Source organism: Mobula hypostoma, chromosome 3, assembly GCF_963921235.1.
Source record: "Mobula hypostoma chromosome 3, sMobHyp1.1, whole genome shotgun sequence".
Taxonomy (NCBI): domain Eukaryota; kingdom Metazoa; phylum Chordata; class Chondrichthyes; order Myliobatiformes; family Myliobatidae; genus Mobula; species Mobula hypostoma.
In genome coordinates this window covers 218,568,889-218,585,799 of record NC_086099.1, presented here as the reverse complement: position 1 = coordinate 218,585,799, position 16,911 = coordinate 218,568,889, and the positions used below count along the sequence as shown (strand labels likewise).

General features: G+C 42.6%; 1 protein-coding gene across 5 annotated transcripts in view; it reads left to right on the top strand.

Moving 5' to 3' along the window:
- The window catches only part of LOC134344535 (meiosis-specific coiled-coil domain-containing protein MEIOC-like), a 98,365-nt gene that overhangs the window by 20,651 nt on the left and 60,803 nt on the right, over window positions 1–16,911 (top strand). For 2 of the 5 annotated variants that reach the window (XM_063044508.1, XM_063044504.1), the window contains exons 2-3: window positions 4,741–4,869; window positions 8,779–8,944. In XM_063044508.1, coding sequence (XP_062900578.1) covers window positions 8,799–8,944 — 146 coding nt within the window. In that variant the 5' untranslated portion in view covers window positions 4,741–4,869; window positions 8,779–8,798. Of the gene's footprint in view, window positions 1–3,511; window positions 3,607–4,120; window positions 4,215–4,740; window positions 4,870–8,778; window positions 8,945–16,911 lie in introns of all 5 variants that reach the window. The other 3 variants (XM_063044505.1, XM_063044506.1, XM_063044507.1) reach the window with 3 other exon arrangements.

Here is a 16,911-nt window from a genome sequence, read left to right as displayed (position 1 = left end):
GCCCAGGACAATGGTCCAAGGGGATGAAAAAGGATACCCTCCCTATGTAGACTGCGCCCTTGTGCCATCACTATGATGCGGCCAAACAAAGACCAGTCTGCTTTCAAAATGATCACCCTCCCATTTGATTTCACTTCTCTCTTCTTATACATATCACTGAATGTTTTCAGCTTGTTGGTTTTGATTGGGTCATGGAATTTCTTTGCTGGTGGGTCTTCCTCTAGTCTCTCATCCTTGAAGGTTGCATAGCATTGCTCACCAATCTCACATGCCTTCATCAGGTCGGAGGCAATGTTCTTGGGGCTGCCTTTGCCGTAGAGGCGCTAATGAGGTTCCGCTTTTCTGCAAATGGGTTGACCCATTCATGTATGAGGCTAACCACTGCTGAAACTGCTTCCTCATCTTTCTGGATTCTTGGCCACTGTGGCTCCACATGACAAAGCTCTGATTTGTTGCCTTGCACCATCTCCCTTAACTGTCCCAGGAATGCACTGTGGTGCTCAGCTGTTATGTAGTAACACTTGATAGCTCCAGCATTCAGGCTGAACCGTGATGTGCCTCCAGGAGTCTGTGTGTCTTTGTTCACTGTGGCTTCAATAGCCTGGTCCACAGGGATCTGCCCAAAGGGGTTGTTCTGCTTTGAGAATTGGCCTGTTTTGAAGGCCTCCTACACAGAAGGATTTTTCTCTGGGAAGTTCATCATCTGAGCAAAGTAAGGGGACAGGTACCTGGCATAATTCATCTTAACATGGGCAAAGCACCATGGGATCATGGATCTTATAGCATGGAGGTGCAACTCCCAGTCCCCCTCAGAAGAGGCGTGCAGAAGCCCGAGTGCTACGTTCTCTACCATGTCAATGTATGATATCCAGAATGTGGATAGCTCTCCATTGTTGTGATGGAGGTGTTCCAGAAAGTCTGTCCACAGGGTTATCAGCTCAGCTAAGAGCGGAATTTGCAACAGATTGTTCAACTTCTGTTGGTTCAATCACTGCCCATGTTGTTCACATGGTCTAAGAATGATTTGATCACCCCACTCCTCTCTGGAATGTTGTCCTCAACCCACGATGTGAACTCTGCCCATGCGAGTCTCATCAGTGCTTCATAGGTGTACTTGTGGACCCTGACAGCATGATTGTAGTATTTATCATCAAGGACTCCATTGATGGACCCCTCTACGACAATTGCAGCCTCTATGCATACGTCCTTTAGACCAGCATCCCAAAATCGCTTTCCTAGGATGGCTAAGGCATTACATATGGTATGGAATGTCCCCATCCTGAGAAGAATGTTGGAGGAGCACTCTTTGTGCTTCCAGGCAATTTTAGTGGCTTTTGCATAGAGTGCTTGATCTGTGAATACCTTAATTGTTTCTAGATGAAGTTCCTTCCTGATTAGCGCTGATTGGTTCAGGATTTCAAATAATATGGTCAACTCTGAGGCTGGTGAATTGATGGTTGGCAGATACCCAACAATATCTTGTGAGATTGGTTCTTGGTCCCTGGTGCTGGTATTAAAACCAGTCCAGCTTGGGATTGTCTGATTCTCTGGATCTGTTTGCCTTGCAAGTGTCCAAACCAGGTTCTTCTTGCAGACAAGAAGAGCAGCTTCCTTGGTTTCCTGGACACAATGTTCCCTGGTTGGGAGAGGCTGAGGGCCCACACATGCACTTGCTACATATACTTCCAGTTCTTGGTCCTCAATGGTGACTGATCTCTGCTTCAGTTTCTCAATGCGTGGAAGCTCAGCTCTTGGCAGATGTGGTCCATAGACATTGGCCTGTACCACTATGCCATTGACTCTATGTGATGTACCCTTTCCAGTGAGAGTTTCTTCAAGTCTATCGATATTGTCCTATGCAAAATTGGTGAAGACATGAGGCTTGATGGAGGCAGAAAGCTACCACCACTGCAATGCTATCACATATTTTCTAGAGTTTTGGAGTTGAGTAGGTGATTGATAAGTAAATTCTAATTGGCAGCACTTTAATTCATATTGCTGATGATTGTGATTCAGCTGATTGGCTGGTAAGTAGTTTTGATTGGATTTGCTTTTTACGTGGATAATTACATGGACAATTTTTACTACTACTGAATCTAGAACAGAGGTTACCAACCTTTTTGTGCCATGGTCTAATACCATTAAGGAAGGGGTCCAAGGATCCTAGATTAGTAACCCTTGGTCTAGAAGTTTGACTACTGATTTTGAATTGCAGGTCTTTGATACTGCAGCTAGGATGTTGTCTGCTTTGCTCATTTCGAGAGGATTAGAATATAAAAACAAAGGTGTAATGCTGAGACTTCATAAGCATTGGCAAGATGGCATTGTGAGCAGTTTTGGGGGTCCATATCTAAGAAAGGATGTGCTGGCTTTGGAGAGAGTCTAGAGAAGTGAAAGGGTTAACATGAGTGTATAATGGGTCTGGGCCTATAACTAGAGTTGAAAAGAATGAGGAGTAGCTCATCGAAAGCTGTCAAACATTGAAAGACCCAGATAGAATGGACTTGGAAGGGATTTTTCCAATAATGGGAGAGTCTAGGACATACCTTTTGAATAGAGATGACGAGGAATTCCTTACCTAGAAGGTGGTGAATCTATGAAATTCATTGCCACAGATGACTGTGGACGGCAAGTCACTAGGTATATTTAGAGAGGGGATTGATAGGTTCTTGATTGGTAAGGGTTTGAAAAGTTATGGGGATAAGGCAGGAAAATGGGGTTAAGAGGGAACATAAATCAAACTTGATCAAATGGTAGAGCAGATTTGATGGCCAAATGGCCTATGGTCTTCTTCCAAATGTTGGTCAAAATGGAAGAGCAATTATCTGTCATCTGAGGGAGTATGATATGGGACCATCTGGAGAAGGATTTCTTGTTCATGTTTGACTTAATGTCATGACATTTCATGGGATCTGGCATTAGTGTTGAGGACTTGCATAGCTGCTTGCTCCCTCTTATGCAGCTTTCTCTTGCCATTGAAACTAGATGAGCACAGGAATTTTGAGACAAATCTGGAATGTTGTCTGCAAGGCATGATTCAGTGAGGATAATTATGAAAAGCTAATGCTTGTCTGTTGTTGGAGTGAATTTTCTTCACTTTGATAGCAGTCCTTAGATGCTCAAGAAAATATCATAATAACAAAAGAAATAGAAGAAGGAATTCATTTGATCCTTCAAGCCTGTTCTTCTATTTGTTAAGATCAAGGTTGGTCTTACCTCGGTGCAATTTTTCAGCACTCTTCTTATTTTACTTGAGTTACTCCATGTGAAGAAATCTAATGATCTCTGCTATACCTTATTAAGCCCCCATGATTCTGTGGTATCCAAATTTCCAAAAGTTCATCTCCCTCTCTGAAAAAAGGCATCTGGGGAAGCATCCTCTTTGTATTAAGCCAATTAAGCCTGTTATGCAACTTATTCATGTTTTGATAAAAACTTAGCGTTCTTCTAAGAAATTGTCCCTCTCTCTGCAATCTTTCCTAATGTGGCCAACTGACATCCCCGGGTCCAGTCTCAACTGCACAGCCTCAAAGGCATTTATATCCTTTCTAATTAAGAAGTCTACTGCTCCAGAATGCAGTCTCACCAATGTCTTATACAATTCCGGTAAGATTTTCTTCTTTATTCAGATCCTTCTGTAATAAAGGTTAATGCACCACTTTGCATCCTAAACGCGCGTTACACCTGCATGTTTCCTGAAATGACTTATGCACAAGGACACCTTGGACATCAATTGTATCTAATCTCTCACAATTGGAGAAAATTTGTTGCTTTTCTGTTTCATGAATAACTTCACATTTTATTCCACATTGCATCTGTTATGCATAATATCTACTATACTTTTACTCTGTTTGTTCTTTAATTCTCCTACTTGCTCATGATCCCATCTAGTTTTATTATATCATTAAACTACGACATTTGATATATGTCCACTCTAGTAAATTGTCAATAAAGTTTGCAAAAAGCTGGGACCCCAGTCATCCGTCACATCCTGCCAATGGGAAAGTTACCTGTTGATTTGCATTCTTTGCTTTGTGTCTGTAATCATTTCTCAGTCTATGTCAATATATACCCTCAATTTGTTGACTAGCTTCCTATGTGGGTTCTTATTGAATTGCAGATGATGTGTCCGGAGATGCAAATGGGGAGAGAGAGGAATGAAAAAGAGAAAAAAGAATTTTTGGAACTGTGAGGTACTAAACACTGCAGTTGCTGTAAGTCTAAAATAGCAGCAGAATTTGTGAAAGGAGACAACTGGAGGGCTCTAGTAGGTTGATGTCTTTCCATAAAACAGGCCAATTTTAGTACAAATTATGAAGGCTTCTTTTCTCATATTGAGAAATCATTGTTGAGTGCTATAGCATGCCAAGTCAGAAAATGAAATGTTGCTTCTTAAATTTACATCGAGTTTTATTGGATTACTGCAAGCAGCCAAAGATGGAGGCTGGAGTGGAAGTTGAGAAATAATGTGGCAGGCAGCAGGAAACTCAGCTCTGGAATTTGAATTTAGTTAATTATATGGAATATGAAAAAGACTAGGGGATGGCATTGAAACATATTTTGATGAAACTCAGTTTGGTGTTAAGGCAAATGTAACATCCATGTAGCTTACACAGGCGTGGGTTAAATTAAATTTCTAGTCAATTATGTGTTATTTCTTAAATTATTAACATTTTAGAGTATGTCACAGTTAATAATTTACAAGTTTCAATTTGTTTTATTTTTATGTTTTACCTCCAGCCTAAATCCAATTAACAATCTATAACTTCTTGGGTCTACTGCAATGGTACTGTTGCGGAAAAGGATTCTGCATTTCTCAGTAAGAACTTGGTCAACTCAACCTTCCCCTTCGGTTATTGTCAATTGCAGGTCAGTAAATCATTATTTTGTAGCATCATTTTTGAAACTGGTTTTAAATTGAAGACGATTATGAGTCAGCAAAAGTTTTCCTTTGTCTCTGATATCTGCAATCTCTCATCTCCAGACAGGTTTTTTTGTAGTTTTGTTTTGTAATAGTCAAATGTGAAATTATTTTTACCAATCAAATATTGCTAAGAAATAACACACACAAAATGCTGGGGGATCTCAGAGGGTCAGGCAGTATCTATGGAAATAAATAAACAGTCAAAACCCTTCTTCACGACTGGAAGGCAGAATAAATCGGGGAAAGGGGAAGGAGGATAACAAAAAGGAGATAGTTGAAACCAGATGAGTAGGAAAGGTAAAGGGCTGGAGAGGAAGGAATCTGATAGGAGAGGCGAGTGGACCATAGGAGAAAGGGAAGAAAGAAGGCACCTGGGGGAGGTGAGAGGTAGATAAGAAGAGGTAACAGGCCAGAATGGGGAATAAAAGGAGGGGAGGAGAAGGGATTTTTTTTTCCGGAGGAGAAACTGATATTCATATCATCAGGTTGGAGGCTACCCAGACAGAATATAAGGTGTTGCTCCTCCACCCTGAGGATGGCTTCATCGTAATAAGACCATAAGGTATAGGTGCAGAAGTAGGCCATTTGGCCCATCGAGACTGCTCCGCCATTCAGTCATGGGCTGATCCAATTTTTCCAGTCATCCCTACTCCCCTGCTTTCACCTCATACCCTTTGATGCCCTGGCTAATCTAGAACCTGTCTAAATAAAGGCATCCGTTAGTCTTGCGAGACCATGGATCTGTGCCTGGAAAGTCTTCACTCTCCAGGGCACAGGCCTGGGCAAGGTTGTATGGAAGACCAGCAGTTGCCCATGCTGCAAGTCTCCCCTCTCCACGACATCAATGTTGTCCAAGGGAAGGGCATTAGGACCCATACAGCTTGGCACCAGTGTTGTCGCAGAGCAATGTGTGATTAAGTGCCTTGCTCAAGGACACAACACGTTCCCTCGGCTGGGGCTCGAACTCACGACCTTCAGGTAGCTAGTCCAATGCCTTAACCACTTAGCCATGTGCCCACACAAGAACCTGTCTATCTCTGCCTTAAATACCCCCAATGACTTGGTCTCCACAGCCGCTTGTGGCAACAAATTCCATGGATTTACCACCCTCTGACTTAAGTAATTTCTCCACATCTCAGTTCTAAATGGATGTTCTTCAATCCTGAAGTCGTGCCCACTTGTCCTACACTCCCCTACCATGGGAAGTAACTTTGCCATATCTAATCTGTTCAGGCCTTTTAATATTCTCCTCATTCTCCTGAACTCCAGGGAATACAGCCCAAGAGCTGCCAGATGTTCCTCATATGGTAATCCTTCCATTCCTGGAATCATTCTTGTGAATCTTCTCTGAACCCTCTCCAATGTCAGTATATCCTTTCTAAAATAAGGAGCCCAAAAATGCACACAGTACTCCAAGTGTGGTCTCATGAGTACCTTATAGAGCCTCAACATCACATCCCTGCTCTTATATTCTATACCTCTAGAAATGAATGCCAACATTGCATTCGCCTTCTTCGCAACTGACTCAACCTGGAGGTTAACTTTTAGGGTATTTTGCACAAGGACTCCCAAGTCCCTTTGCATCTCTGCATTTTGAATTCTCTCCCCATCTAAATAATAGTCTGCCCATTTATTTCTTCCACCAAAGTGCATGACCATACACCTTCCCACATTGTATTTCATTTGTCACTTCTTTGCCCATTCCTCTAAACTATCTAAGTCTCTCTGCAGGCTCTCTGTTTCCTCAACACTACCTGTTCCTCCACCTACCTTTGTATCACCAGCAAATTTATCTACAAATCCATTAATATCATTGTCCGAATCATTGACATACATCGTAAAAAGCAGCAGTCCCAACACCGACCCCTGTGGAACTCCACTGGTAACCGACAGCCAGCCAGAATAGGATCCCTTTATTCCCACTCTCTGTTTTCTGTCGACCAGCCAATGCTCCACCCATGCTAGTAATTTCCCTGTAATTCCATGTCCCTTATCTTGCGAAGCAGCCTCATGTGGGGCACTTTGTCAAAGGCCTTCTGAAAATCCAAGTACATCACTTCCCTGACACTCTTGAATGTCCGGTACACTGCAGACATCTTCCACTGTGAAGACTGATGCAAAATACGCATTCTGTTCCTCTGCCATCTCTGCATCTCTTATCACAATATCTCCAGCGTCATTTTTTTATTGGTCCTATGTCTACCCTTTACTCTCTTTTACCCTTTATATACAAGAGGAGGCCATGGGCCAATGTGTCAGAATGGGCATTAAAATGTTTGGCCATCAGGAAGTTCTGCTTCTGGCGGATGGAGAAGAGGTACTTGTTGAAGCGGTCGGTCAATTTACAACATGCCTCACCAATTTAGAGGAAGCCGCATCGGGGGCACCGGACACAATAGATCACTTTAGCAGATTCGCAGGTGAAGTGTTACCTCACTTGGAAGGACTGTTTGGGGCCTTGAATGGAGTTGAGGGAGGAGGTGAATGGGCAGGTGTATCACTTTGGCTACTAGCAGTGATATGTGCTGGGAAGGAGATTAGTAGGAATGGTTGTATGCTGATGATACAACCATTGTCGGTAGAATCTCAGATGGAGTTGAGAGGGCGTACAGGAGTGAGATATGCCAACTAGTGGAGTAGTGTCACAGCAACAACCTGGCATTCAGTGTCAGTAAAATGAAAGAGCTGATTGTGGACTTCAGGAAGGGTAAGGCGAAGGAACACATACAAATCCTCATAGAGGAATCAGAAGTGGAGAGAGTGAGCGGTTTCAAGTTCCTGGGTGTCAAGATCTCTGAGGACCTAATCTGGTCCCAAAATATTGATGCAGCTATAAAGAAGGCAAAACAGCGACTATACTTCATTAGGAGTTTAAAGAGATTTGGTATGTCAACAAAAACACTTAAAAACTTCTATAGATGTACTGTGGAGAGCATTCTGACAGGCTGCATCACTGGCTGGTATGGGGGGTGCTACTGCACAGGACCGAACGAAACTGCAGAGGGTTGTAAATTTAGTTGGCTCCACCTTGGGTACTAGCTTACAAGGTACCCAGGACATCTTCAAGGAGCGGTGTCTCAGAAAGGCGGCATCAATTATTAAGGAGGCCCAACTCCCAGGGCATGTCGTTTTCTCACTGTTACCATTAGGTAGCAGGTACAGAAGCCTGAAGGCACACACTCAGTGAGTCAGGAACAGCTTCTTCTCCTCTGCCAACTGATTCTTAAATGGATATTAAACCTGTGAACGCTATCTTACTTTTTTTAGTATATATTATTTCTGTTTTTGCATGAATTTTAATCTTTTCAATATACATATACTTAATTTATTTATTTGTTAATTTTTTTCTTCTTCTATATTATGTATTGCATTGAACTGCTGCTGCTAACAAATTTCACAACACATGCCGGTGATAATAAACCTGATTCTGATTCTGAATGGACAAGAGAATCATGGAGGGCGCAATCCCTGTACAGTAGAGAGAAGGGAGGTAAAGATATGTTTAGTGGTGGGATCCTACATGGGGATGAACATGGTGAAAGTTGTGGAGAACAATACATTAAATGTGGATGCTCATAAGGTGGTAGGTAAGGACAAGAGGAACTCTGTCACTTTTAGGGCAGTGGGGAAGATGGGGGTGATTATGTTTGTTTGGGAAATGGAGGAGACAGTCCGGAAGTTAAAGAGGCTAGCTACCCTTTTTGTCGTTTAAAAATGTACATATGGGTGTACAAATTACACAAGATATATTTAATGATGCTTGCTTATGTCGAACAAATGTGCATTTCATCTGTTGATATATTGCCACAATTGGAGATTAAATGAACAGGTACTGTAATATGATTGTTCAACAGGTAAATTGTAGGAGTGTAACATGGAACAGCAGGTGTTCTCAACATCTCTGAGTGGCATCAGCAATTCTACATCTTCTATTGATCCAGCTATCTTGTACACCCATTGGTCTGTGTTTGCTGATGATGGAATACCTCCGGCTGTTTTTCACGATGGTCCGAAACAGAGGTAAGACATGGGCACTAAACAAAGCCATGTATGTGAAGTTTTCAGGAACTGCTTTGTATTGGAAGCAAATAATATCGCTCAAAAGCAAGTAGATATTGCAATACTGCAGTTACATACTTTTGTACTAGCAAGTGAATTTTAGCAGGAATTGGAGTAGTTTGTGTCAATAACCTAATTTCTCATCTCTTTTTAGGTGTACATTTCAACATTATAAGGACTATTTTTGATGAGTAAGTGTGTCAAAGGTTACGGGGAGAAACAGGAAAATGAGGTTGAAAGGGATAATAAATCAGCTATGATGGAATGGTAGAGCAGACTTGATGGACCAAATGGCCTAATTGTACTCCAATGTCTTATGGTCTATGGACTAGTGTTGTATTGTGTTACTCTACTGTGCAAGGAATGAGTTGGAATCTGAGGCATACTATTACTTGAGAAGTAGGAAATCTGCCATAGGACAAGTGTTATAAGTTGGAATGCCAATTATTGAGGATATACTTAATACCTATCAGTGCAAATATTTAACCCAGCAAAAAGTAGGTTAACATATAATCCACCTTAAGATATATAAAATTTGGAGTAGCGCCAGGCTGTTAAGCCAGTTGTCTATTTCAAAAAAGATTGTGGCTTACCTGATCTTTTGCCTCAACACTATTTTCCTTTTTGATCCCCATAACCTTTCCATTTCCCTGTAGTCCAAAAATATATCTGCTTGGGCCTGAAATATACTTAATGGCTTAGCAACCAGCTCTTTGTGGTGGGGAATTTATATAATATAGAAAATAAATTCCTTCTTGGATATCTTGTATGCCTGATGTTACCTCAATAAGCCACATCAGAAACAGTAATGTTTCAATTAAGTCACTTCAAACTCTTCTAAGTCTGTTTTCTTACATAATTAAACCAAGACCATATGGTCTCAAAAAAGCCCTTTAGGTATGCTGTTTCGTTATGTTGGGCCTGCAGAAATGGACAAAGCTTTACTTGCCACCTGAATATTTGATCCTTCTAAATGCTAGCTTTGTTTGATCCTCATATGAGAGTATTTGCATTTTACAATCGTCTCAAACCTTTTCAATCAGCTGTGCTTTTCTAAATGCCTTCTTAATGGCTGCTTTCTGACAAATAGTCATAGAAAATTACAGCATGGTCTGTGCCGAACCATATAAACTGTCTACTCCTATCAACCTGTACCGGGACCATAGCCCTCCATACTCGTACAATCCATATACCTATCCTTTTACCTTTCATACTGAACCAATGACATCTAGCCTCAGTAAAAGATTGTCAAGGAATAAAGTCCTAACGTATTCAATCTTTCGTTATAACTCAGATCCTCCAGACCTGGCAACATCCTTGAAAAATTTTTCTGTACTCTTTCAACCAAGTTTACATCTTTCCTGCAGGTAGGTGACCAAATCTGCACATGATACTCCAAATTAGGCCTCACCAATGTCTTATACAACTTCAACATAACATCCTATCTCCTCTACTCATTACTTTGATTTATGAAGGCCAATGTGCCAAAAGCTTTCTCTGCGGCACTTTCAACCTGTGATGCCGCTTTCAATGAATCATGGATGTGCATTCCCAAATCCCTTTGTTCTACTGCACTTCTCAATGCCCTATCATTCACTGTGTAAGACCTACCCTGGTTGGTCCTACTGAAGTGCAACACCTCGCACCTGTCTGCATTAAATTCTGTCTGCCATTTTTCACTCTATTTTACCAGTTGGTCCAGGTCACGCTGCAAGCCATGATAGTCTTCCTTACTGTCCACTACACCCTCAATCTTGGTGTCATCCGTAAATTTGCTGATCCAGTTAACCACATTATCATCCAGATCACTGGCATAGATGACAAACAACAATGGATCCAGCACTGATCCATGCGGCACTCCACTAGTCACAGGCCTCCAGTCAGAAAGGCAAACATCCACTCCCTGGCTTCTCCCACAAAGCCAATATCTAATCCAATTTAATACCTCATCTTAAATGCAGAGCAACTGGACCTTGTCAAATGCCTTGCCAAAATTTATGTAGGCAACATCCACTGCCTTACCTTCAACTTTCATGGTAACTTCCTCATAAAAATCTATAAAATCGGTTAGACGCGACCTATCATGTACAGAGACAACCTCAATCTAATTGTGAATTTATGGCTGGACTTGAAAAGGACTGTCCACTCTCATTCCTCATGCAATCTGACAGAGCTTGAGCAGTTTTTTAAAGAGGAATGGGGAAAATTTGCAGTGTCCAGATGTGACAAGTTGACAGAGACCTGTCCACATAGATTCAAGGTTGTAGTTGTTGCCAAAGGTGCATCTACTAAATACTGACTTGAAAGGGGTGAATACTTCTGCAATTAATTATTTTGTGTTTTATATTTGTAATTAATTTAGATCACTTTGTAGACATCTGTTTTCACTTTGATATGAAAGTCCTTTTCTGCTGATCAGTGTCCAAAATGCCAAATTAGGTCCACTGTGATTAAATATTGTCAAACAATAAAACATGTAAACTTCCAAAGGGGTTGAATAGGCACTGCATGCAGGGAGATTGGAAAAATCAGGTTGTTGCTGGATCTAAAGAGGGGTAATTTATAGAATGCCTACAAGCTGGCTTTTTAGAGTAGCTCGTTGGGGAGCCCACTAGGGGATCAGCTATTCTGGATTGGGTGTTGTGCATGAACCACAATTGGTTAGAGAGCTTAAGGTAAAGGAATCCTTAGGGACAAGTGATCATAATATGACAGAATTCACCCTACAATTTGAGAAGGAGAAGCTAAAGTCAGAAGTGGTGTAAAAAGAATTACAGAGGCATGAGAGAGGAGCTGGCCAGAATTGATTGGAAGAGAACACTGGCAGGTATGGTGGCAGAGAAATGGTTGAAATTTCTGGAAGCAATTTGGAAGGCACAGGATATATACATCCCAAAGAGGGGGAAGTTTTTTAAAGGCAGCATGATATAAGAACAAAGCACAACAATGCCTCTTTCACCTCAGACGGTTGAAGAAGTTTGGCACGAGTCCCCAAATCCTAAGGACTTTCTACAGGGGTACAGTTGAGAGCATCCTGACTGGCTGCATCACTGCCTGGTATGGGAACTGCACTTCCCTCAATTGTAGGACTTTGCAGAGAGTGGTGTGGACAGTCCAGCACATCTGTAGACGTGATCTTCCCAGCATTCAGGACATTTACAGAGACAGGTGTGTAAAAAGGGCCCGAAGGGTCATTAGGGACTTGAGTCACCCGAACCACAAACTGTTCCAGCTGCTACCATCCGGGAAACGGTACAGCAGCATTAAAGCCAGGACCAACAGGCTCCGGGACAGCTTCTTCCACCAGACCATCAGACTGATTAATTCACGCTGATACAATTGTATTTCTATGCTATAGTATTGTACATATTATTTATTACAAATTACTATAAATTGCACATTCAGATGGAGACATTACATAAAGATTTTTACTCCGTGCGTATGTGAAGGATGAAAGAAAGTAAATTCAGTTCAATTCAAAGCCAACATAAAAGCCAAACAGAGAGTGTATAACAGAGCAAAAATAAGTGGGAAGTTATAGGAATGGTAAGTATTAAAAGCCAGCAGAAGGCAACTACAAAAGTCTTAAAGATGGCATACAAAGGTAAGCTAGCCAATAATATTAAAGAGGATGCCAAAAGTTCCTGCAGATACATAAAGTGTAAAAGAGAGGTGAGAGTAGATACTGGTCTGCTGGAAAATGATGCTGGAGAGGTAGTAATGGTGGGGGACAAGGAAATGACGAATGAACTGAATAAGTATTTTGCATCACTCTTCATTGTGGAAGGTACTAGCAGTATGCCGGATGTTCAAGAGTATTAGGGGCAGAAATGTGTGAAGGTGCCATTACTACGGAGAAGGTTCTTGGGAAACTGAAAGGTCTGAAGGTATATAAGTCACGTGGACCACATGATATACACCACAGGGTTCTAAAAGCAGTGGCTGAAGAGATTGCGGTGGCATTAGTAATAATCTTTCAAGAATCAATTCATTCTGGCATGGTTCTGGAGGAATGGAAAATTGCAAATGTCACTCCACTCTTCAAAAAGGGAGAGAGGCAGAAGAAAGGAAATTAGTGGAAATTAATGCCATGGTTGCATCCTTTTTCCATTCGAAAATTTCTTCTTTTTTGGAATATATCTGTCTTGCACCCTCCTCACTTCTGTCATAAACTCCAGCCACTGCTGCTCTGCTGTCTTTCCCACTAGTGTCCCTTTCCAGTCAACTTTGGCCAGTTCCTCTCTCATGCCACTGTAATTTCCTTTACTCCACTGAAATACCGACACATTGGATTTCAGCTTCTCTTTCTCAAATTTCACAGTGAACTCAATCATTTTATGATCACTGCCTCCTAAGGGTTCCTTCACATCAATCTCTCTAATCACCTCCGGTTCATTACACAATACCCAATCCAGTACAGCCGATCCCCTAGTGGGCTCAACAACAAGCTGTTCTAAAAAGCCATCTTGCAGACATTCTACAAATTCTCTCTCTTGAGATCCAGTGCCGACCTGATTTTCCCAATCCCTCGCATGTTAAAATCCCCCACAATTACCATAACACTGCCCTTCTGACAAGCCTTTTCTATTTCCTGTTGTAATTTGTAGTCCACATCACTGCAGCTGTTTGGAGGCCTGTATATAACTGCCATCAGGGTCCTTTTACCCCTGCGATTTCTTAGCTCAACCCATAAAGATTCTGCACCCTCCGATCCTATGCCACCTCTTTCTAATGATTTGGTATCATTTCTTACCAATTACGCCACGCCACCCCCTCTGCCTACCTGCCTATCCTTCCGATACACCGTGTATCTTTGAATGTTCATCTCCCAAAGACATGCATCCTTTAGCCACGTCTCAGTGATGGCCACAATATCATACCTGCCAATCTGTAGCTGTACAACAAGATCATCCACCTTATTCCTTATGCTGTGTGCATTTAAGTACCTTAAGACCGGTATTTGGTACTTCTTGCTTTGATTGCACTGCAACTCATCCCAATGGCTGCAAATTTCCCCCATTACCTGCCTGTCTTCCCTGACATCTTTACTGCTCACTATCTTAGATTTATTTCTGTTTTCCCCTTCCTCCGCTCTATCATTCCGGTTCCCATCCCCCTGCCAAATTAGTTTAAACCCTCCCTAACAGCTCTATTAAACCTTCCCGCCAGGATATTGGTCCCCTTCGGGTTCAGGTGTAACCCGTCCATTTTGAACAGGTCATACTTCCCCCAGAAGAGATCCAAATGATCCAAGAATCTGAAGGCCTGCCCCCCTGCACCAGTCTCTCAGCCATGCATTCATCTGCCTGATCTTACTATTTTTGCCCTCGCTAGCACGTGGTAGAGGTAGCAATCCTGAGATTACTACCCTGGAGGTCCTGCTTCTCAGCTTCCTTCCTAACTCCTGGAAATCTCTCTTCAGGACCTCCTCCCTTCTCCTATCTATGTTATTGGTACCAACATGTACCAAGACAACTGGCTGCTCGCCCTCTCCCTTCAGAATATTCTGGACCCGATCCAAGACATCCCGTATCCTGGCACCATGCGGGCATCTCTGTCAGGCTCACAGAATCTCCTGTCTATTCCCCTGACTATGGAATCCCCTATCACTACCGCATTCCTCTTCTCCCTCCTTCCCTCCTGAACAACAGCGCCAGGCTCAGTGCCAGAGACCCGGTCACCGTGGGAGTCCCCTGTCAGGTCATTCCCCTCAACAGCATCCAGAACAAGATACTTGTTGCTGAGGGGGACAGCCACAGGGGTGCTCTCCACTATCCGGGCATTTTCCTTCCCTCTCCTGACAGTCACCCAGTTTTCTGACCCCTGTAGCCTAGGGGTGACTACCTCCCTGTAGCTCCTGTCTATCACCTCTTCACTTTCCCGAATAAGCAGTAGGTCATCAAGTTGCAGCTCCAGATCCCTAACAGGGTCTCTGAGGAGCTGCATCTCGGTGTACCTGGCGCAAATGTGGCCATCAGGGAGGCTGGAGGTCTCCCAGGATTCCCACATCTGACACCCTGAATAAAGCACTAACCCTGCAGGCATACTATCTAATTCTACAGAAATGAAACAGGAAAAATAAGTGTACTCACCTACTTCCCTTGCCAAACAGACGAAATTTTTAAACCGATAGCTCGTACAGTTAGCTGTGTGAGCCCTGCTGTTCCTGTATCTGGGCCGATTCGCCAAGGGGAAAAAAAAGAGTTGGTTCCTCGCTCTCGCCTCTTCCCGTTATGGCCGAAGCCCGTTGAAGCCAAAGCCCTACACTCTGCTACCACTCACTCTGCTGCCCGCTGTATAGGGTGGTCTTCTTTTTAAACTCTCTGCGCTGTCCTGTCTACGTCATGCGCCTGCGCAGTCTCATCCTTCTTGCACTCGAAATTTTAAAAAACTGCCTTCCTTCAGAATTCAGCTCCCATGCTGCTCTTCTTGTCTTGATCCAAAAGATACATCCCTATCTTTTTTCCATTGCCACTTTAAAATATATATTCAAAAATACGTCTATCTCCAAAATGTTCTCTCACTGACACTCCCTCCACCTGACAAGCTCTTTTCCCCAAGACAAATGCCAGTAATGCTACTTCCTTGTTGGTCTATCTACATCCTGTGTATCAAGAAAATCTCCTAGATGCACCTCAAGCTAGGAATCCTGTGTCCCTTTTACACTGAGCAACCCCAGCTAGTATTTCGGAAATTGAAATTGTCTAGTACAGGTTTCCCCTGCCATCCGAAGGTAGAGCGTTCCTATGAAACTTGGTAGTGTGGAGGAGCAGAGGGATCTGGGGGTACATGTCTACAGATCCCTGAAAGTTGCCTCACAGGTGGATAGGGTAATTAAGAAAGCTTATGGGGTGTTAGCTTTCATAAGTCAAGGGATAGAGTTTAAGAGTCACGATGTAATGATGCAGCTCTATAAAACTCTGGTTAGGCCACACTTGGAGTACTGTGTCCAGTTCTGGTCACCTCACTATAGGAAGGATGTGGAAGCATTGGAAAGGGTACAGAGCAGAATTACCAGGATGCTGCCTGGTTTAGAGAGTAGGCATTATGATCAGAGATTAAGGGAGCTTGGGCTTTACTCTTTGGAGAGAAGGAGGATGAGAGAAGACATGATAGAGGTGTACAAGATAATAAGAGGAATAGATAGAGTGGATTACCAGCGCCTTTTCCCCAGGGCACCACTGCTCAATACAAGAGGACATGGCTTTAAGGTAAGGGGTGGGAAGTTCAAGGGGGATATTAGAGGAAGGTTTTTTCCTCAGAGAGTGGTTCGTGCGTAGAATGCACTGCCTGAGTCAGTGGTGGAGGCAGATACACTAGTGAAGTTGAAGAGACTACTAGACAGGTATATGGAGGAATTTAAGGTGGGGGCTTATATGGGAGGCAGGGTTTGAGGGTCGGCACAACATTGTGGGCCAAAGGGCCTGTACTGTGCTGTAATATTCTATGTTCTATGTAAGCCGGAATGTCGTAAAGCAAAGAAGCAATTACCATTTATTTATATGGGAAAATTTTGAGAGCGTTCGCAGACCCAAAAGTAACCTACCAAATCATGCCAAATAATACATAAAACCTAAAATAACAGTAACATACAGTAAAAGCAGGACTGATATGATAAATACACAGCTTATATAAAGTAGAAATACTTTTCCACAATCATTGCCTGAACTGTACTCTGTAGCGAAAATCTCACGCAAGCGCCATTAGCAAAAACACGGCGCAAGCGCTCTCCAGTAACCTTTAAGCTATGAAGCTGCCAAATCATACCAAATAGCAGTAAAAATACACAGCCGATATAAAGTAGAAAAAATGTATGTACAGTGTCGTATCACTTACAAGAATTGGGAAAGCGCGGAGCACACTGATGATGGTGTGTTAGACTGAGTCGTCGGAGTTTGGGTGGTGCAGTGGCCTCCACCCTCCGGGCA